Genomic DNA, 23,221 nt, shown 5'->3' on the forward strand with positions numbered 1-23,221 from the left:
GACACATAACCGAGAGTTGGAATTTTTTGAATATCTCCATCCTGGCGGGCACAGGATGCCAGCAAACCTGGCAGGGTCATCCAGGTAAAGAGCAAAAATATTTTTTTGACTTAAAAAAGCATTTTATCTTACCAAAATACTAAAATATCCTCTAGTAGTACATCCTCATATTAAATACAGGTGTTCAAGTTAATTTCAGGTTCCAGGTATGATCCTGCAGGTCCTGATCCTCCAGGTCTCCAGAAATCTTTAAATGGCTCCTGTGGCCGCAATTTTTGACTTAGAGACTTCAAATTTTAAACTTAAGCTTTTCTTACATGTCTACATAACATATTAAAATTTCATAAAGATCCGTCGCCGTTTTTCCGCCGACCGCCGACTGTGGCGGCTGGCAGCTGCCAAGTACAGCTGCGGCCGCTGAAATTTGTATTTTGATATTTAAAATATAAAATTTACATAAAGATTAACATTTTCTGCAAAAAAATTTTTAATCAAGCTTCAAAAATAAAAAAATTACAGCCGTTTGAAATTTTTAAGTAAAAAAGGACCTAAAAACAAAGGTTGTTAAATAAAAGGGTGAAGGAAGCGAAAATTGACCTTGACTTACTTAAGGTCGGAAATTCATCATAACACAGGGGACTTACACAAAAAATTTTAGCCCTCTAGCTCTAAAAGGAACTGAGATAACATGGGGGGGCGTTGAACGCCCCCCCCCCCCCCCCCCGACTGATTAAGGTGCGGCAAGGGGCCCGACTGTAAAGGGTTAATAAAAACTAAAATAATTGAAAGGAGGTCGGCATACTCTCCATATACTAGAGACCTCTAGGGGAGCTGCCAATAGTAAATATTTTAAAAGCAATTCTTTGAGGGTTAAAATATTTCTTTAAATTCTTAATCTATCTATTTGTCTATTAAGTATAAATATTTATCTTTCTTTCTATGATACAAACCTATTAAGCCGCCAACAGCCATAATACCAGTGTATATTTGAATAACAGTTTCGACTTCAAAGTTTTTCAGTAACACTTTAACTACCTTAAAAGAAAGACAATTTTATTTTATATCTAAATTCACACCCCCTCCTCCCCCCCCCCTCCTCCCCCCCCCCCTCCTCCCAATAAAAACATTAATGTACCAGACAGATTATCTCCTGCCTCTTCTATATAGGACTAGTACCTGCGCTCCTAGCATCTCTTAAAAACCTTACATCTCTTTATAAAAGACTAGCGGCTACGCCCCTAGAGGCTTCTAAAGGCACTTGAGGTGGGGGTATTTGAATTTGAGAGCCAAACTTTTATTTTAGATTAAAAAAGAAAAAGGACCTATGAGAAGCTACCCTGTAAAGAAGAACTATCTATCAAATCAAATCTGAGGCATGATAAGTTCACTAAACCGGTTCGAAAGACAAAGAAACATATAGCTAGGCCAACTGTCATCTATCTATCCAATTAACCTGAGGCATGATAAGTCCACCAGAACCGGTTCCACAGACGAATAAACCCATAGCTAGGCCAACTTTTGCCTTGAAATGCTTGTTAACCAATAATATTGAGTTCAAAGCATACAGGCCTTGTCCTGCTCCTAAAAAACAAGGAAAGGATTTTTTATCTCAAACAATAACTTTGTTATGTAATACTAGCGGGTAAGCCCCCAGGGGCACTTGAAGGGGGGGGGGAGTTGAATAAAATGGTACATTTTTTTAATTTTTTTATTTAAAAATAAAAAGTAAAAAACATGTTTGAGAGGGTGGAAATACACCTCCGAAAAAGATTAATTGTAGGCTTAAAAAGGAAAACTTTCAATGGTTTGCCACAAATACACATAGAAATCCTGTTACTTTTTGAAAAGAATAATAAATCTGGATCCAAATTACTCTACAACTGTAATATAAATTACATGTGGATACGCCCCTAGAGCCCTCTAGGGGTCCTTGAGGGGGGGGGTGATGAGAGTCGACCTCTAACTTTCAATTGAAGTTTTAATAGAAACAGTTGTAGGAGGAGTTCATTTTTCCCCAAAATTAGTTATGAACATTTTAGGGACCTATGAGAAGCTACACTGTAAAGGAGAACAATGTCAGTTCAGTGGTTACAGAGACTTTTCGGTACAGACACACAGACAGATACAGATCCTGTTACTTTTACATTAGGATAGTTCAATAATTTTCCAAATATCGACCAATTAAATATTGAAGTTTATTACTAATATATACTTTTGAATTCTGTGAATGTATTAATCACTATTATGGATGTTGTCATGCTTGTTTATTTAATATTATCTATACCTGCTATAAAACCAAAACAAATAATAAAATCAAGAGGATTTCTGTTTTTAATAAAATATATTCTTGTAAAAAAATTATTTATTTTCTTATTGTTAAGTAAATTTTTCAATAGTTTGATATTTTTTTGTTCATCTTCAAATAATATCAATTCTTTAGAAACAATTGCGGCCTCTAAGAGGGGCTTTTATCCAAAAGAGAGATGAACCTTTAAATTGAATTGATTAATTTTTTTTATGAGAGAGGTAGCGGGATCTTAAACTTCATATCAATTTGTATATCCATAGATTACAAAAAGAAATGTTTTAATAAAATCAAATGTTTGAGTCTGATTGTCAGTGGTAATACATTTTTTTACTTGTGTCATACACAAAGAGAGGGGTAGGTTTCTGGTAGAATTGCAAAGGTGTGTGTTTTAAGGCTTAAAAATAGTAGCAGAACGATAATATTCACTAAATATGTGTTTTTCTTATTGAAAAGAACTATAGACAAAATTGTTTTTGAAAAGTTAACATAATTTTTTATCGTTCTACTACTGTTTTTAACTTATAACACATAACCTTTACGGATTCTACCAGAAACCTACCCCTCTCTTTATTATGGCATAGTTCGATGTTATCACAAAACCGTAGAATATTTTTTTCCTAGCAAAAGAGCATAATCCAAGACCAAAAATAGCACACAAGGACGCGGCAAAGGATACAAACCTAAAATAAACAATAAACATATTTCATAGTATCTCTTTCAAACCGATTAATATACGCTAGATTAGAACCGGTTCGCCGCCGTACTGAAAAATTACTGTCATTTTGCCACCAATATTAAAATAAATCCACTAGATTAACACCAGATTTGCTATTAGCCCCTAACTAATCAAAACTGGTTTTAATCTTATGATTTTCATTTTGATATCCGCAAAAAGCTGTCTATAATGTGATGCGATGAATTCCTATAATTTTCCAGTTGAGAAGTACGCCCCTTTTGTGGAAAAAGTATATTACAAAGTAGAATGTCCGTCCTTAAGATCTGGGTAACAACTGAACCGAATGGATTCTACTCTTCAGGGAATATACCTACTGGTCCTGTGGTGGTCTTAAGGTCTTTTCTTGGGGGATGGGACACCCCCAACTCCCCAAAAATAAAAAGCCCCCCCACCAAATAAAAAAAAAAATTACGAATTTTAATTTAAAATTAACGCTTAACTAGGGTGATTTTTAGGTAAAGAAAAAAGAGTTGTAGATCAATTAAGAATAGAAATGATCACAAAATATTTATTGAAATTACCTCTCTCCTCTCAATTGTACTAATGGTCCGACAAATAATGCTAAAATAAAAAAAAGATATTATTCAATCTTAAAATAAATAATTTATGTTTGTTTGACTTTATCAAAACTTTTAATGTTATTGGATCATGGAAAGAAAACAAAGTTGGTCTTTCTTCAGTAAGTTATTGAACATTTGTACATATAGAAACCCAATAATCTTATTATTAAAGCTAAGAGTTTGAAAATTAGGGTTAGTCTTAATGTCCGTCCATATCCTTACACTTAAGTAACAGGATGTTTGTGTGTCTGTGTGTGTGTTTGTTTGTACCGAAGGATCTCGCTAACCGCTGAACCGATCAGGTAGATTTTCATAGGTCCCGGGAAGGTTTATAACTATTTTAGGGTTGGGTACCACCACCCTCCCAAGAGAAATCACAAAAATAAAGTTACGTTTCTCGATTTAACAAAGAGAGTTCAACGAAACATAAACGTCAAACGCAACATAGACATATTTAAATTTAAAAAAAATTAAGTGCCACTAGAGGCCTCTAGGGGCGTAACCGCAAATGTAATAAGAACGAAGTAGGGGGTTTCCCTATTTCCTTATCCTGAGTGGCAATCACTAACATTTACCTAACCTAAAATAACCTATCAAAAGCGACAAACCCCAAACTGTCCCAGTTTGGGCAAGACGATTCCTGTGACGTCATATAAAAAGGGAAGAAGGGAAGAAAATCTCTTCCCTTATCTCCCATCTCTCTTGAAAAGATTTTCTTTCCCCCTTCCCTTTTTCTTTCCCGAAACGTATGTGACGTCACAGGAATCGTCTTGCCTAAACTGGGACAGTTTGGGGTTTGTCGCTTTTGATAGGTTATTTTAGGTTAGGTAAATGTTAGTGATTGCCACTCAGGATAAGGAAATAGGGAAACCCCCTACTTCGTTCTTATTACATTTGCGGTTACGCCCCTAGAGGCCTCTAGTGGCACTTAATTTTTTTTAAATTTAAATATGTCTATGTTGCGTTTGACGTTTATGTTTCGTTGAACTCTCTTTGTTAAATCGAGAAACGTAACTTTATTTTTGTGATTTCTCTTGGGAGGGTGGTGGTACCCAACCCTAAAATAGTTATAAACCTTCCCGGGACCTATGAAAATCTACCTGATCGGTTCAGCGGTTAGCGAGATCCTTCGGTACAAACAAACACACACACAGACACACAAACATCCTGTTACTTAAGTGTAAGGATATGGACGGACATTAAGACTAACCCTAATTTTCAAACTCTTAGCTTTAATAATAAGATTATTGGGTTTCTATATGTACAAATGTTCAATAACTTACTGAAGAAAGACCAACAAAACAGGTAGAGACTGGTCGCTGTGGCCGTTTGGGTTTCTGTTGAGTTGATTTTTACTAACTTTGGTCCAAATAATAACCCCATCATGGGTAGCAGCGGTGATGTACATATCTAAATAGATAGATAAATGGATAGAAAGATATATTATAGATAGATAGTTGATCGATTGGGAGATAGAAAGATAATACATAGATAGATAGATGGGTGCAAATTTAGATAAATAGATAAATTTTATTACATTATGATTTCGTAGCCGATAGATATCCGCATGTATTAAATTGGGTTAAACCCGGTTCTCAGCCAGACTAAAAATCATGCATAGCATCGTATTTTAATATCTGCAGAAAGCTGCTTATAATACGATGCTGTAAATAACTACTATCAAATTCCTCTAGATATAAAATATAGCTAGCCTAAGCCAGGTACAGGTTTACCTGAGCACGACAAACAAACTAAATACCAGGGGTATTCTGAGAAGGTGTTGTCAGTTCACACCACTCTTGCTTAAATCGTAGCTGTACCTTCCCTACTTTGATTTTTTACAAAAAAAAAGTTTTTTCTTGACTAGAATAGAAACTACTCACCCCTTGAAGGGTAACCGCAAGAACAATGACCCAAGAATAACCTCTGTCAACCTCCATGCCCATTTTAGTTTTTCTCACTCTTTTTTGTATATTCTAATAATTTGATTCACATTTTAATAGATTTTCTGAATTTTTTTTTATAGATCTTGTTATCACAGATTTTGAAGACAGGAAAAAAGAGGCATTTTTGAACAATTGAGGTAAAGTTTCCACTACTAACAAAAAACATTCTCAAAGGCTAGGCATGTGGTTGCAAATTTTTTACACTTGGGTTTAACATTATCAATGATTTTTGTTGATAGTGGGAATATTAACATTTTACAAGCACTGGAAATTTTTAAGGATTCCCATGAAGATTATGTTTTTTTGATGATTTTTGTTATTTGTGGAAATATAAAATTTTGACAAGCAATAGAAAGTTTTAGCTATTCCCATAAAAAATAGGGTTTAAATGTTTTGTATACTAAATTTTTTTATTGTTTTCAAAAACATTGTGAAAATGCTCCAAGGAAAGATCAAATAATGACTACGATAATCTTTCTAGTGGGCCGTATAAATATGAATTATGGTAAAGTTACAATTTTAAAACTGGAAACATTGCTCTAAATAATAGTATCAGAGATGCTTTTAGGGTAGCACACTACTTTATAATAATATGTCAATCTGTTTGTCTATCTATATATTTGTTTGTTTGACATGACTCAAGATGACGTTGAATGCCAAATAGATCTTCTTAATTTTGTTTTAAAGTTTATTATCTTTAATTTTTTCACTGATGTTTTAAGCTTAGTATGTTCTACTTATGACATAAATGTTCTTGTTTTGACTTGCAAGATAAAATTACAATGAACTTATGAAATTTTTCTGATATAATACTTTGGTTTAATGTTTTATTGAAAATATTTCTTTGGTATTGGTATTTTTACTTTGGTATAATTTACAATTTCACTTTACACTCCGCCCTGGAACACAAGGTTGAAAACTTTGAAAGTACCTAAGTTTTAATTGCCATGTGATCATCTGGTAAGCCGAGCGTTCTCGGCCCACGGGGTAACGAGTTCGGATTCAACGAGCCCTAGCCTTTAATTATTCTACCAAACAAACAAGCAGGATTCAATCATACAGAAAGTATATATTTAAACTGAATAATATTTACAAGCAATGTTTACTATATATATACAACAGATTATAACAATGGTTAGGTTTGAAGGGGGTGTGGGACGCTAGGGCTTAGCTCCCGGCGGTAGACAGGCTGTGGGGGCAGCGGTGGTAAAAGGGGAGGCAGCGCCTCCCGGTTATATAAGCGCGTGAGGTACGCGTGATAGTTGCATGTTTGAGTCCCCTCCCCACATTTAGGCAGGCCAGTTTGACCGCTGGGTTGCGGGGTCAACAGCGGTCATGAGATAGATGGTGATATAATAAGATTAGTGCAGGGGGTTTGTTATCATAAGTCACAGCGAAGCAACTCTGTAAACTGCCTGTCCGTCTGGGTGTTGTATTACCACAACCTCCCCTTCAAGGGTTGCGTGGCTCCCGAGCCACCAGGCCTTGAACCTGGGGATACGACAGCCTATGCCTGCGCAGGACAGGCTCTTCTTGGGGCACAGCTCGATGGAGGACAGCTCGGGCTACACAGGCTCCCCGGGACACTCGTTGCTCGGTCTGGCTATGGTTGGATATCAGCATTGTCAGCTCCTGGTTGGCTTCTAGGCGTGGGTTGGCGACGGCCAAGCCCCGCCGCTGGAAATTTTGCCTCGTCTGCAGGATTAGCTCGGCCTCAGCTGGTAACTGGACACGGAGGCCTAGGCTGACTCTGGTGGTTCCTAAGGGGGGAATGACGATGGCAGAGGGCGCATAGAACTCCATGGGGGCGCCTGCTTGATTCAGGTTGCTTGGTCTCCTAGCTCCTACCCGGATGGGGATGGCTGTCATCAACAGGGGGCACATGGCTTCAGCTTCGTCTTCTGGGGCGGCCTCTTCCATCGCAGTGGCTGGTTCTTCTCCTACAGGCTCGCTGCTGGCTGGCAGGTTCTCCATGTCCGCGTCAGGATTCCAGATGGCATCTCTGGGTGGCTCTGGAGCGGGCGGCGGCGGCGGTGGTTCGTTGGGCTGCTCCTGCAGGTTCTCCTCTACTGGGTCACGGTCCTGGCCGCTAGGCTGTGGGGCGGCTGCGGCTGGCTGGTGCACTGGGAGCTGTCCTGGGTCGCTAGCTGCGGGCGCCGCCGCTCCAACTGGCAGCTCGGTGGCATCTTCGTCGCCGTCCAAATCAACTTGGATGTCTGCTGGGATCTGGTGGGCAGTCACATCTCCAGTGTATTTGCGCAGTCGGCCTACATGCGCGGTAACTTCTGAGATCCTGGCTACTGGAGAGGCAGGTTTGATGACATAATGTACTTCTGTAGCTTGCCTCACTACTTTCCAGGGGCCAGTCCATCTCTTGGTAATCTTGGCTGCCTTCCCTGGCACCAGGCGGGGGGCCAGGTACCAGACCAAGTCTCCAACCTCATACTTGGCCGTGCCTTCGTAAGCTGCCGCGCTCCTCCGGATGGCTCCCTCCTCCTTCTGCTGGATGGCATCATACACTGCATAGTAGCGCTGCAAGAGAGCTTGGACGTTGGCTGGAACTGAAGCATATTCGGTCTCTGGCAGCCGTAGTACCATGTCCACCGGAAGTTTGGCCTCTCTCCCAAAGAAGGCCAGGAACGGGGTCACGCCAGTGGATCTGCAGGCCTTGGTGTTGTAGGCAAAGGCAATGGCAGGCAAGTGGGGCTCCCAGTTGTTATCGTCTCTGTCTAGGAACAGACGCATGCCTGTGTTGAGCGTCCGATGGAACCGCTCCACTCGGTTGGACTGCGGGTTGTAGGGTGGTGGATGTGTCAGGCCAATCTTAAGCCTGGAGGCCAGTTCCTGGAATACCTGGCCAGTAAATTCCATTCCATTGTCGGAATGGATCTTCAGGGGGCATCCGAACGTGGCCAGGTGGCGGTGCAGCAGGGTCTCGGCCACCGTGAGGGTGCGCTTGTTGGGGATGGCGTAGAGGCTGACAAACCGGCTGAACCCATCTTGGCAGGTGAGGATATAGCGGTTCCCAGCTGGGGTCTCTGGCAGTGGCCCCACCAGGTTGATAAATAGGACTTGCTGTGGATACCCCTGGCGGGAGGGCACGTGTATCCCTTGCTTCAGTCTCTCCTTGGTAACCTTCTGGACACACTCAGGGCAAGTCTGAACCATCAGACGGACGTCACGGGCCAGGTTGGGCCACCAGAAGTGCATGGCCATGCGGGCGATGGTCGCGTCCATCCCAAAGTGCCCAGCCATGGGGGTCCCATGGGCTAGAAAGAACGCGTCCTGCTGGAGGGCCGAAGGCAGCAGGTATCTTGTCCTCTCCCCTGTCAGGGTCTGGTCAGTGGTGGTGAGGCAGCCATGCTCGTCAAGCCCCAAGGCTGGGAAGCGGCTGGCGTACTGCTGCTCGTCTCGTTCCTTGCCACGCAGCTCAGCCTTAGTTGGGGCTTTGCCGTCAGCCACCCATTGGCGGACACGGAGCAGGAGGGGGTCCTGTGTCTGGGCCTCCAATACTCTAGCTGGGTCCAATCGGGCGGCAGGGGGCCGGCTAGCTGTGGACTCCCCTAGCTGGCAAAGGTTGTGGATATACTCAGCCTGCTCTGCTAATTCTTCGGCGCTAGCCGTTGGCATGTTGGCGTCTTCCCGGCGGCTGAGGGCGTCGGCGTTGGTATTTTGGGTGCCAGGCCGGTGGCAGACAGTAAAATCTAGGGCCGCTAGCTCCTCTTGCCAGCGGGCCACCATCCCTGTGGATGTGTTCAGTGATTTCATTTGCAGCAAGGCTGAGGAATCAGTGTTGATCTGGAAGCTGCGGTAGGACAAGATGCCGTGGAATTTTCGGATCCCATACATAATGGCGGCCATCTCTCCTTTCCAGGACGGGTAGCGCGTCTCAGGGTCGGTTGTCTTGCGCCCCACGGCGGCAATCAGCCTCTCCTTGCCATCCTGGCATTGACTCAGTATGGCAGAGATGGCGCGGCTGCTGAAATCTGTGGTGAGCTGGAATACCGCTGGCAAATCAAACCTGGGCGGCGCTCGGATGGGGGCCTTGCGGAACTTGTCCTTGAGTTGCAGCAGCTGGGCTTCCATCTCAGGCGTCCAGGTTAGGGTCTTGGCCGTCTTCTGCCGATTCATCTCGTAGGTGAGGTCTGCATACTCTGGGATGAACAGGCGGTAGTATCCAAAGAACCCCAGCAGCGCCAGCAAATCCTTGGGGGTGCTGGGGGCTGGCCAGTCCAGGATACGGTCAATATAGTCCTCCTGCATGGCTATCCCCTCACGGCTGAGGGTGTGGCCCAGATAATCTACCTTGGATCGAAACAGCTTGGTCTTGGCTGGCTTGAGGCGGATTCCTCCCCTGCGGTGGGCTTCCAAGACCTCTCGGAGCCTGGCCAGGTGGGCCCAGGTATCCTGGTGGAAGGTCAGGACGTCGTCAAGGTATGACTGGAGGTTGGCTGTGCCTAGTGGATTTAGGACCCCTGCAATAAACCTGGAATAGACAGACGGTGCCGTAGCCAGGCCAAAGGGCATCCTTTTCCATTGATACAAGCCCCTGGGGGTGGTGAAGGCGGTGCAGGGCCGGCTGTCCTCGGACACACGGATGGTGTAGTATGCGGCTACCGCGTCTAAGGCACTGTAGACACGGTGCCCTCCAGCTCGTTCTACCAACTGCTGGATCCTAGGCAGGGGGTAGCTGTCCAGCTCCAGGCACTTGTTGAGGGCTCTGTAGTCGACGGCCCAGCGGGTGCTCCCGTCCTTCTTCTTGATGGGCACCAGGGGGCTGCTCCAGGCGGAGTCTGACGGCTCTATAACTCCCTCTTGTAGCCAGGTGTCCAGTTGCTTCTCCAGTTCAGCCTCTTGCCGCGGGTTCAGATCCCTAAATCTCTGGCGGATCGGCTGGATCCCTGGCTTGAGGCGCAGCTGCAACTCAACCACATCTGTGCAGCCAGGGGTAGAATTGGAGAAGACGTCTCTGTATTCTGACAACATAGTCCAGACCTCCTTCTTGAGCAAGGGGTCCTTGCGTAGGAACTCATTGTCTTCCATCTCCAGAGCCTCCCACAACTCCTGCATTTCTGGGGGCTCAGCAGGCTCTTGGAACGAGTGGAGGCGCGGGGGAGGCGTATCAGAAACCTCTAGTATGTCAGGCTTGACCAGCTCCCCAGCCACTGGGAGGCCAGCGTCCAGCAGGAGGGGCACCTCCCCTTCATTTACCACCAATACTCGAAACACAGTGGCGGAGCCAGGCCTGTGGGCATACAGGCCTTCTGGGATGACAAGATCCTCCCCAAACCTCTGTTCTGGGGCAGCTAGTTGGATGGCATCCTTGGTGCGATGGCCTACTAGCTCAACAGGGACTGCCATGACTCCACGGCCAGGCAGGACCACCCGCTTGGCTGTGCGGAGCTGGGGTGGCTGGCCATCAGTTGGAGTGACAGCGCTTAGCCTATACGTGGCTGGTGCGGGGTCAGCTTTGGCTCCGGGGCCCACCGGCCGCGACTTGACGGGCTCGGCTTCTGGAGGGGCTGACGTGTCGGAGCCAGGGGTGGCTCCGAGGGCGTCCGGCCACGACTTGACGGGCTCGGTACTGGGAGAGGCCGAGGTGCTGGGTCCAGCCTTGGCTCCGTGGGCGTCCGGCCGCGACTTGACGGGCTCGGCGCCGGGAGAGGCTGAGGTGCTGGGTCCAGCCTTGGCTCCGTGGGCGTCCGGCCGCGACTTGACGGGCTCGGCGCCTGGAGAGGCTGATGCCTGGGAGTTGAGTGTGGCTCCGGGTGCCGCAGACCGCGACTTGACGGGTCTGGGCTCAGGCTGGGCTGGCTGACTGGCCGGGGGCCCCAGGTAGAGGGGGCCAGGTGGACACGGCTGGCCGTTGATAAAAGTGTCGGTGGAGAAGATGGGCTCTGGAGGGCTGGCAATCTCAGGGAACGTTGTTGGCAGGCTCTCCCTCGGCACCTTGGGCACTGGAGGCAACCCCATGGCTAGCAGGTTGGCCCCCTTGTGTGCGTTGAGCTCAGCGTCCACCCAGTGTGTGCCTTTCTCAACCACACGCGGCTGCTCTGGCAGGGGGCCTGGCAGAGGCCCCTCATAACTTAGCTCTCTCTCGGCTGTCTCCCGGTCAATGGGGACGCCACGGAGTGGGATAAACTCCCCACGCACCCACAAGCAAGGTGGTTGCATGTCGAAACAGAGCCTAGTTCCGAACTCCTTGAGAAAATACCCTCCTAGGTTCAGAGGGTGTGAGAGGTTCCGGACCACAGTCACGTGGTATAGATGGAGTATAAGGGTGTGTGAGACTGCCATATATAACTCTTTTAATTTTCCTATTACCTGGAGGGGCTGGCCTTCCTCGTTAGCAGTCAGGATTTGGGTGTTGTCCGGAATCAACATGCGTTGCACGCCCATCGCGTGCATGAGGTGTTCAGAAATTACAGCAGACCCTGGTACACGGTTGCCAGAATCGATCATGGCATCAACCTGTACATGCTGGGCAGGGTCAGGAGTAGGAAACCTCACCCTGACATGGCAGGGGAAGTGGAGGTCCTGCCCTTGAGACAAGGGGGCCTCTCGTTCAGCTGGGGTTGGCAGAAACTTCGGTGGTGGCCGAACCGCAGCTATGGTGGTATCGCTTACCATGGTGGCTTAGACTGTAGCTTCGAATCACTAGAGCTTATTAATTATCACTGGGTCAACAATTTTATATTTATTTTTATCACTTGGTTGACATTTATACACACTTATGTGTTGTTATCACTAGGAGCTCTAGGTGTGATTCTGGAAGCACTGGCAGCAGGGAATGTCCGTCCTGCAAGGTTCAGAGGGGTGACGGCGGTAGGGAATGACCCGTCCTACAGCGCCGCTGGTTCGAATCCCGAAAATGGCGGCAGGGAATGGCCCGTCCTGCAGCGCCTCGGGTTCGAATCCTGGGAGGCAGCGGCAGGGAATGTCCCGTCCTGCCGTGCCTGTGGCTCAAAATCTGCTATCCGACGCAGTGGTAGGGCTTACTTGTGTGCTGAAGCTTCGCAGCCACACATTGCCTTCTTAGGGAGACCAGCACCCAGCTGTCTGTCTCGTAGGTTTGGCCTGGGTGTCCTGGGGCTTGTCCCAGCTACACTTGCCAATTTAGACTCAGTTCTGTAGCCGTCTGAGCTAAATTATCCGATTGCCGTGGCTGCGCACCTAGCGCTACTCCTACACGGCACGGAAAAAGCGTCTTAACTGGCGCTTTTAGCAGGCTAAATCTGCTTGCCGTAGGCCAGAGGCCCACATATTGCGTTCAAAATGATGGAAATTCGACCTAAAAAGGCCGTCTCACGGGTCAGTTGGCTTCTCAGTTGGCGGCTGATTGTCCCCTTACTTGCCAAAGGGTCCAATCAGAGGTAGAATAGGCTAGTTCTGTAAGGCTCGATTGAAACACGCTGACACCAAGTTCTGGTAAGCCGAGCGTTCTCGGCCCACGGGGTAACGAGTTCGGATTCAACGAGCCCTAGCCTTTAATTATTCTACCAAACAAACAAGCAGGATTCAATCATACAGAAAGTATATATTTAAACTGAATAATATTTACAAGCAATGTTTACTATATATATACAACAGATTATAACAATGGTTAGGTTTGAAGGGGGTGTGGGACGCTAGGGCTTAGCTCCCGGCGGTAGACAGGCTGTGGGGGCAGCGGTGGTAAAAGGGGAGGCAGCGCCTCCCGGTTATATAAGCGCGTGAGGTACGCGTGATAGTTGCATGTTTGAGTCCCCTCCCCACATTTAGGCAGGCCAGTTTGACCGCTGGGTTGCGGGGTCAACAGCGGTCATGAGATAGATGGTGATATAATAAGATTAGTGCAGGGGGTTTGTTATCATAAGTCACAGCGAAGCAACTGCCTGTCCGTCTGGGTGTCGTATTACCACAATCACACATTTTCAGAATATTAGGAATATTCATTCCAGCATGATCAATATTATAAAAATAAGATGAATAATTAATAAAAATTTATCACGATTTTGATTTGCAAGTTTATCAATTTTCGCCTAATATCTTATAAGAATACAAATTTTTAAATATTTTTTCATGGTTATCAAACTTGTCTTCCAGGGAGATTTGTTATGTATTATCTTTATAAATAATACTAGTGGCTTAGCGCCTAGCATCTGGAGAATTCAAAGAGAAGAAAAGGGTTAAAATAAATCCTAAACTCTGCCAAGACTGTAATTTAGAAATAAAAACCTTAAAACTATTCCAGGAGCTATGTGAGACACACAAAATATTTAAAACCAAATCAGTTCGGTGGTTAGCGAGATCTTAACAGACAAACAAAAATAGCTCTACTATTTTATATAACAGGATTACTTTGGTATTTGATTTTCTACTGTTCTAATGGATACGGGATATACGTGGATATATTGACAGAGGAAAGTTTGTCGTCAATTTAGCTTGCTAATATGGATTCATTTATTAGTTACTTCGTTCATCCAGTAGGAGGGAGGGGATGGGGCTAAGGGGTCAAGGGGTGGATGGGGTGAGTTGTTATTTTATCCAGCTGCGAGTATCACTTTATAATAGTACATGAAAATCTGGTGCAACATTCAAGTAATAATATATCGATTACTGGTCCACAGAAACAAAACTCTTCTCTTTAGTCATGGTTCTTTGCGTTGTCCTGGAAAAAAAATATTATTATATGCAAAGGCGTACACACCAGGGATCTAAAGGGATAAGACAATGGCCAATAAGTTAATGTACATGTCCAATGATGATACAAAAAATTACCCCCTCTGTAAATTACAATTAAAAGTTGAAATGTTTGGACAATCTATGAGCCAACCAATCATAATTAAATAAAAGTTTCCAAATTTGTTAAGCTAACGAATAAGAAAACGTAATTATAATACTTTGGGGACTAATGTAGAAAACAATGTCTCCTCCCTCTCTGCGTACACACGATTTGACAGTAATCTTGTGTTCGGTAGGGGAAAGGAGAGGCCAAATTTTAGATTGGTACCCAAAGTTTTATAAACAAGTTCTTTCAATTGTTGCCCTAAAAATTTGTTAAATCTTCATTGGTTGGTCTAAACTAGCAGTGCCTAAATGTTTTAACCTTGTGGATTTAAATCTACAGAAGGGAAAATTGTAGTTTTAAATATCTTTTTAAACTAAGAATCTTTATTGTATAAATCAGAAAAATAGAATAATAACATTATAAAAAAAACTTGTTGTTTGAAAAGTTTTAAAAGATTTTTAAAAATGTTTCCTATTATCGAATTGTATATAACACAAAGGTTATTTTTTAAACATTTTATTGATGGAAAACAATTGTTTCACTATTAGAGATCATCAGTTCCAATTAAGATGTATAAAATAAGAGCTAAAAATATATGTGTCTTTGCATTTTGAATCCTTTTAATAGACTAAATAATAAGCAAAACGAAAGAATCGTGTGTTAAAAAATTGTACCCCCCGCAGGAGTTTTTACAACTCATATCCTACATGGGCTTGGGGGGGAGGGGGATTAGCATCTTGATATGAAAAAGGGGGAGGTGTTTAATGGGAATTTCTAAAGAGAAATTAGGTCAAATTATTTCATATGCAGTCACAAGTTAATATTTATTATATAAAAATCACTGCTTTGGATATATGGTTCACGTCATGCACTTTGAAAGAAGATATTTGTCTCTATGTGGGCACTTGCTGAAAATTTCATTTCTGGTATTTAAAGTTTTTGGTACTTTTCTAAGTTGTACCTAACTGTAAAAGGAATCATCATTCGATCAAGCTCAAATAAACATTATAGCTGAACGTTATGGAAGTATGTTAATAGTTATTTCTCGCATCGTATTATAAACGGCTTTCCGCGGATATAGAATGTACAATTATAAGATTTAAACCAGTTTTTTTAGCCCCGAGATGCCGAAGGCACGGGCTAAAAAAACTGGTTTTAATCTTATGATTGTACATTTCTATATTCGTAGAAAACTGGATATAATACGATGCTAGACATAGTTTTTTCTTATGGATAAGAACCGGTTCCTATCCACCGGATTCGAATGAATACGAGAAAATAAATTAAATGTAATTGCGTACGTCTGTTTTAATATTTTCTATATATTCAGTAAGTATTATGTCAAATTTAATATATTAAACCAGTTCGTTATAAACAATTGACTTTTAAATACATATCAAAATCCAATTATAAAAAAAAATAGTATCGCTGCTACTCTTTATGTAGGGTTTGTATGTTCCTCCTAACGAGAATGGTATAAAGGGTCTTAAACTTCCTTAAAGATTGGCAAATTAAAAAATTCTCCAAATTAAGAAATCGGAAATGGGTAACATTTGTCTTTTTATATTTATTTTATTAAAAATATTATATATATGTATGTTGCTGTGCTATTTATGGATGCATTAGTTCTTGTTTAACAATAAAAAGTAATGAAATACGATTAACAATTCTTAGAATAAAACGCATTCAACAGAACAGCTGGAGTTGGAGAGTCGTACTAATCAGATAGAAAGGGGAAAACGGGCTGTTTATTACACAAGTCCCAAAAGTTTTATCATAGCGTTTTCTTATTTGTTGGTTTAACAAGTTCGGGGACTTTTACTGAATTTTGATTGGTTGGTTTATTAAGTTAAGTGTTCTAAATGTTTGTAGATGAAAGAACAACTAACTTAATTTTTTATTTATTATTTATTTTTGATTGCTGATTTTTTTAATCCTTCACAAAAAGCATATAAATATAACTTATTTGGTCTGTCAGTCCGTCGGTTATAAGACAAAAGACATATATATATACTTATTGATTGAGGTTTCGTGAATTTCTAGTGTCGGATAGACAGACGTACTTTAAAGTCTAATTAAAGAGTAGGAACGCTACACAAATCAATAATAAACCCAATAATAATTAGATTAGAACCAGTTAAAATTTATTATAGAGTGGCTGTGCTACTAGGATTATTTTCTTACTTGGAAAAGAATCTTTCTAATAACCAAAGAGTAACAATAATAAGATTACAACCAGCTAAAATTTATTATAGAGTGGCTGTGCTACTAGGATCACTTTCTTACTTTGAAAAGAATCTTTCTGAAAACCATAGAGTAACAATTATAAGATAACAACCAGGTAAAATTGATTATAGAGTAGATGTGCTACTAGAATTATATTCTTACTTTGAAAAGAATATTTCTGAATACCATAGAGTAACAATGATTAGATTACAACCGCTAGAATTAATAACAGAGTAGATGTGCTACTAAAATTATATTCTTACTTTGAAAAGAATCTTTCTAAATACCATAGAGTAACAATAATAAGAGCACAACCAGCTAAAATTAACTATAGAGTGGATGTGCTACTAAGATAATATTCTTACTTTGAAAAGAATCTTTCTGAATACCATAGAGTAACAATTATAAGGTTACAACCAGCTAAGAACAGCAACATTGGAGTGTAGTCAGAAAAACTCTCCTTAAAATATATGATAGATATATTAAAGTTGCTTCTAAAAATAATCTAGATGGGGACAAGGATCTAATATTATTGTTGTTATGTTCGACAAAAAACAAAAAAAATATTTCTTATAATAAAAATTTAAATATAAAATGTTATTCAAGAGAGACGGCTGATTAAAAAAAATATATATATACAAAAAAGCATCCACTATATATATTTTTGGTCCGTAGATATATCAATCATGATAAAAAAAAATATAAATATGAAAAATGAAAAATTGTGTGAAAGGTTTTGTGATTTTCCCCCAATAATTTTTTTATTGGTTATAATATCAGCTCTTTAATTCACCGTATCTTTTATGGTTTGTTAATTTGTGTCGTACAAGAGAGGGAAGAAATAGTATATCCGAGGACAGAATATTTATAAATAAAAATTTACCTTTAGAAGACCAATAATAGGCCCCTGTATAAATGCCAAAATTGCCCTGAAAAAAAAAAATATTTTTGAATAAAACAAGGAAAATTGTCTTGATAAGTAGCGCAGCAATAACAATAAAATTAATGCATAGTGTCATGCAGAAGAAGGTGTAGAAGGTGTCAAAACTCCCCTAAATCTACTTCGTACTTATGAATGTTGTCAACCTTGTTTCTTGCTATTTTGTAACATTAAAAAAATATCAAACGATTATAATATAAAAGAAGCTTACATTGAAAAACAAACTCATATTAGCATAAATAAGATTTACGAAAATATGAAAATTTTTATCATAATATTTAAATCTTTTATAAACATTACTTGTAAAAAAAAACTAATAAAGGGGAAGAAAGAGTAATGGGTTTTGATTTAACCTTCACGCTTCAATGGAAAAGTGAAAAAAAAACTTTTTTTTGTATTTTAAATCTAACTCATAATTTTCTATAAGGGGAAATTTTACTTGAGAGGTTGGTCGTGCCCTCCCCGAAAATAATGATAAACCTTCCTAATGAGAAGCTACATTGTAAAGAAGAACCATATCAGACCAACGGTTAGTAAGATCCTTTGGTAAAGACAGACACAAACATACACAGAGATCCTGCTACTTTTATATAAAGCTGTAGAAAAAAATATTCTTCATCTGAAAGCATAGTTTATCATGTATTAATATGGTTGAATATTGAATTATCATCCATTTTCCAATCCCTGTATAGCTATACCTGAAAACATTGCTGATGCCAATAGCGGAGGAAAGATCCTCTTCAAAATACTCTCGCATCATTATGGAGCCATTTACTACAGTTCCTAGGTAGATAGATAGATAATTAGATGAAAAGTACTCTTCAAAATACTCTCGCATCATTATTGTGAGCCATTTACTACGGGTCCTAGATAAATAGATAGATAATTAGATGAAAGGTACTCTTCAAAATACTCTCGCATCATTATGGAGCCATTTACCACAGTTCCTAGGTAGATAGATAGATAGATAATTAGATGAAAGGTACTCTTCAAAATACTCTCGCATCATTATGGAGCCATTTACTGCAGTTCCTAGGTAGATAGATAGATAATTAGATGAAAGGTACTCTTCAAAATACTCTCGCATCATTATGGAGCCATTTACTACAGTTCCTAGGTAGATAGATAGATAATTAGATGAAAGGTACTCTTCAAAATACTCTCGCATCATTATGGAGCCATTTATTACAGTTCCTAGGTAAATAGATAGATAATTATATAAATGTTCTTGATATAAAAATAGGTATATGAATATTTATATAGAAAGATAACTAATTTTCTCATAATCATTCGCATCCTGTGGATAGGAACCGGTTCTCATCCATACGAAAAAACTATATCCGCGGAAAGCCGTATATAATACGATGCGAGAAATAACTATTATTTCATTAATAGATCGATAGATGGATTGTCAGTGACAATTAGGGACAAAACCGTGATCATAGATATTTTTGCTTTTATAAAAATTATTTTACCCTCCCAACTGCCATGAGTGTCATATACTATAATAGGCTCATTATTAATTAGAATGTTGACAAATAACATTTGGCTTTTATGGCAGCATAGTAAATCCCACCGGTTCTGAACCATACTGAAAAATCATGTACAGCATCGTATTATGTCCAGTATTCTACTTATGCAACATGTACAATCATAAAATTCTTCGGTATCTCGGCCTAAAAAACTGGTTTTAATCTTATAACTGGTCATTTTTATATCTGCGGAAATCTGTCTATAGTACGATTCGATATATAACTTTTCCAACCTGATACAGCCAATAAAGCCAAGATCATACAAATAAGAACCTCAACAAACCCTTCAGAAAAACATAATCCTAAAATATTTCTTTTAATTTTATGCAATTTAAAATTATTATTTTTTAAAAACGAAGCCTTTCTTTAATTATACAATAAAACTCAATGTTTGTAATGATTTGAAACCATTTAATGTTTTTAAAGTTTAAATATCTGCCCATGAATAAGAAGTAACCTAATGGTGCTTTCCATAAAAGTGCCTCTCGAGCACTGAAAACCCCTTTTCCCCCTTAATTTTTAAAATAAATTGAAAGTAAGTGGTTATTTTTCCTTTGCCTAACCTTGCGGGGCCTATACCTGAAGTGCCATAACCCTGATGGACTACCCATTATCCAATATAACCCAAACTAACCTGACCTAAACTTTGAGAAAAAAGGTAATACAGACTTTCTGACCAACCCTGGTTATAATGACGCTATTCTACACTCTAAGATTTTCCGTAAACAGTGAAAATTTAAAATTTAAATATCAAAGGGTAGCTTTATGCAAATTGTCCTAAAAATGATTTAATAAAAATGATAGAAAATAAAGTTCACCAACTTAGGACAAAGGAGGCAATAAAACCAATATAGAGAAATACTTTACCTACTAGAGTTATGACAAATGATGCTATAAAACCAATATAGAGGAATGTTTTGGGTTGAACAAATTTCCTAGCTAACCAGGGCAGATCACTCACAAACCCCTAAAAGACTAAATTGAACACAAATTTTAATTCTATTCTATTTTTAGCTAAAATAAGCACCATTACTGATAGTTTGTAGGTTGGACAAAATGAGTTATGTTGAAAGACATTTTGTCCTAGTAGCTGATTATGTATTTCACATTTTTTCATTAAAATCTAATCAGTTATTAGGAATTCTTTATAACAATATTTTCCTAACATCATAATAGGGAAAAACAGACTGTTAAAATTATAGAGCAGCCTTGATTCTAAAAGTAAAATGTAACAAAATCTTACCAGAACAAGTCTGAAGACCCCACTGGTACCTCCACAAATTGCAATGATATCAGCTGTTTCTGTTACTGAGAGGCCCTGTATATAATATAATATCAGCTGTTTCTATTACTCAACTAATCTATATATAAAATAGTCAAGGACGTCCAAGCTTTTTTATTTGGACATCCCTGAAAATAGGATCAGCTGTTTCTTTTACTGAGAGACCCTGTATATGAAGTAATATTAGCTGTTTATGTTACTGAGAGACCCTGTATATGAAATAATATCAGCTGTTTCTGTTATTGAGAGACCCTGTTTTCAAAATGATATCAGCTGTTTCTGTTACTGAGAGGCCCTGTATATAATATAATATATTACTCAAATAACCTGTATATAAAATAGACAAGGACGTCCAAGCTTTTTTATTTGGACATCCCTGAAAATAGAATCAGTTGTTTCTTTTACTGAGAGACCCTGTATATGAAGTTATATCAGCTGTTTATGTTACTGAGAGACCCTGTATATAAAATAATATCAGCTGTTTATGTTACTGAGAGACCCTGTATATAAAATAATATCAGCTGTTTCTGTTACTGAGAGACCCTGTATATAAAATAATATCAGCTGTTTCTGTTATTGAGAGACCCTGTTTCCAAAATGATATCAGCTGTTTCTGTTACTGTAAGATTCAGTACATAAAATATTATCAGCTGTTTATGTTACTGAGAGACCCTGTAAACAAAACAATATCAGCTGTTTCTGTTTAGTTGGGTGTCTAAGCCTTCTAACCACTAGTTGTAATCTACTGAGGAGGTAATTTTGCATATTTGCTTTCAAACAGCTTTCCTATTATAAGACATGATTGTCTTTGATTATTATTTAGTGAGAGTCAGGTAAATGAAATAATAATATTGGAAAAGTTACCTTATAAAAAGAAATGCCAGCAAGATTTGAATATAAAAAGAAGTAGGAATTGATATAACATGATCGAGCTAATAAAATTGTGATATTTTAAGTTTGTCCCCTGTTATTTATCAATAACATTTAGCACTATTTGGCAGCTGTGACTAAGTCTCAAATTTAAGCCTGTTTGGACGCTTTGAAAAATCTTTAAAAACAGGAATTGCGATATTTAGGTCAGGTTTAAACTTCCAGTTATAAAATGTTGATTTCCCTAGGGCTCTTACAAGAGGCTGACACGTGGCTACCAAGCCCTGATATATTGATCTAGTTGGCTGCACTCCTTATGAATACAATCAAAGACAGATAGACAGTCAAACATCCTGTTATATTTTCAAGCTATGTTTTAACTTAAAACGTGACTTTTACCTTATTGAAACAAATACCAGCCATTTCTGAGTAAAAAAGGAGATAGAAATTGAAAAATGATGCTCCGGCTAATTATAAAGTAGATATTTGTAATTTTTACTTCCGTAGTCTATTTACTGATATTTTTTATCTTTTTGCGTAGCATTTCATATATAAGAACTGTTATGAATTGATTCTTATACAAAATCTACATGTTCGCAAATTCTATTCATGACCTTGCGCAGCTAATCTATATGGTTATTCTGTCAGGCTTTATGTTTAAAAAGATAGTTAGATTGACAATTATAGGGTCTTTTTAGATATTTACCAAATTAATACGAACACTGTCCAAAATATTTGACTGGTGTAAAAGTTGGAAGCAAGTAAATTTTTATACAGTATGGATTAGAAACAGATTAAAATTTGCTGGATTATAACCTGTGCTCAAGAATACTGAAAAATAATATAAAACATCGTATTACAGACAATTTTCCCAGGAATATTGAAACAAAAATAATAAAATTAATACCAGTTATGTTAGCCCTGGTCTTCGGCCCCTCCGGGCTAGGAAACTGGTTTTAATCTTAAATTTTTTCATTTATATTTAAGCAGAAAGCTGACTATAATATAATGCGATAAATGACTATTATAAATCAGAATATCACTTTCCTAGCGCAACAAAAACAAATCTGGGACTCTTGACGAGGCTCCATTTTATCATAAAGAATATCCTAAAAAATAGCATATAAACATTTATGAATCAAGGAAATCCAGTTTTATCATTTGTAATTTGTATATTGTGTGCATTAAGATCTGATTACTAAACATTTTCTTCCTTTATAATGAAGCTATTGATCTTATAATAGTAGATTTTTATTTTAGCTTACCTGAAAAAATATAGACGATTGAAAAAGTTCAAACATTTGTTACAACCATTTTCTTCTTTAATAGTTTCATCTGAATATATATGAAATTAATTAGTTTTGTGAAAAATTAAAAATGTTGAAAACTCCCCTAAAACATTTGAAAAAATAATCTAATCTTTAAGAAAAACTATAACATCTTTCTAAAAATTGACAAAGCATGAAAATTGAAAAAATCACACTGTTTTACTATATACAATATTCAAATTATGAAAGTGATTATCATATGTGCATAAGTGGTATGGGTTTATTTAACAATAAATGTATAAGTATAGATGTATAAACCAGACAGTGCTGGTGATCTTTTCCGTTTGTTAGAAAATTGTTTTCTGCTCTTTTGTAGGGACTCGGCTGTGTTAATATTTCCGACGCTATTGGCAGATATTCTATGACCTAATTGAAAGTCGGCAAAGGGTCCTCATTCCATGGGTAGAGTTTCATATAGCTCGTGCCCCCGTCTGATTAGTTTAGTAGTAAGGTTTACATTTTTAGAAAACTTAGAAAATGAGTGTTGTTTAAACCTTTTCATGGGGTTAGTATTTTATGATTTCGTAAAAGAATCCAAAATTTATTTCTTGTACTTTATTATTAGCATTATACCCAGAAAAATACTTTATTTTAACATATAGATACATAGAAGATTTTTACAGTGCATAAAAATGACGTCATATTGGCCTACCATTGCTAATTAAAATGTATACTGGTCTGCTATTGGCAATTTAGTCTGTGTATTGGTCTATCATTGGTCAT

At 39.5% G+C, this 23,221-nt stretch overlaps 2 protein-coding genes across 3 annotated transcripts in view; both read right to left on the reverse strand.

The window, feature by feature from the left end:
- Window positions 1-5,619, reverse strand: part of LOC145334785 (uncharacterized) — a 29,411-nt gene extending 23,792 nt beyond the window's left edge. For both annotated transcript variants that reach the window (XM_080180388.1, XM_080180389.1), the window contains exons 1-7: window positions 5,488-5,619; window positions 4,888-5,014; window positions 3,566-3,605; window positions 2,926-2,988; window positions 2,285-2,325; window positions 1,454-1,581; window positions 951-1,035 (exon numbers count right to left, since the gene is read on the reverse strand). In XM_080180388.1, the coding sequence (XP_080036514.1) occupies window positions 951-1,035; window positions 1,454-1,581; window positions 2,285-2,325; window positions 2,926-2,988; window positions 3,566-3,605; window positions 4,888-5,014; window positions 5,488-5,550 (547 nt within the window). In that variant the 5' untranslated portion in view covers window positions 5,551-5,619. The remainder of the gene's footprint in view (window positions 1-950; window positions 1,036-1,453; window positions 1,582-2,284; window positions 2,326-2,925; window positions 2,989-3,565; window positions 3,606-4,887; window positions 5,015-5,487) is intronic.
- A 21-nt stretch (window positions 5,620-5,640) lies between these two features.
- The window catches only part of LOC145333219 (monocarboxylate transporter 10-like), a 39,614-nt gene continuing 22,033 nt past the window's right edge, over window positions 5,641-23,221 (reverse strand). The window contains exons 13-23 of the mRNA XM_080178361.1: window positions 22,436-22,505; window positions 22,218-22,279; window positions 21,570-21,637; window positions 20,262-20,336; window positions 19,886-19,985; window positions 19,252-19,320; window positions 18,185-18,269; window positions 17,430-17,475; window positions 16,912-17,006; window positions 13,458-14,200; window positions 5,641-6,507 (exon numbers count right to left, since the gene is read on the reverse strand). Coding sequence (XP_080034487.1) covers window positions 14,146-14,200; window positions 16,912-17,006; window positions 17,430-17,475; window positions 18,185-18,269; window positions 19,252-19,320; window positions 19,886-19,985; window positions 20,262-20,336; window positions 21,570-21,637; window positions 22,218-22,279; window positions 22,436-22,505 — 725 coding nt within the window. The 3' untranslated portion in view covers window positions 5,641-6,507; window positions 13,458-14,145. The remainder of the gene's footprint in view (window positions 6,508-13,457; window positions 14,201-16,911; window positions 17,007-17,429; window positions 17,476-18,184; window positions 18,270-19,251; window positions 19,321-19,885; window positions 19,986-20,261; window positions 20,337-21,569; window positions 21,638-22,217; window positions 22,280-22,435; window positions 22,506-23,221) is intronic.

Source organism: Acartia tonsa, chromosome 12 (assembly GCF_053477335.1).
Source record: "Acartia tonsa isolate MP-2025a chromosome 12, ASM5347733v1, whole genome shotgun sequence".
Classification (NCBI taxonomy): domain Eukaryota; kingdom Metazoa; phylum Arthropoda; class Copepoda; order Calanoida; family Acartiidae; genus Acartia; species Acartia tonsa.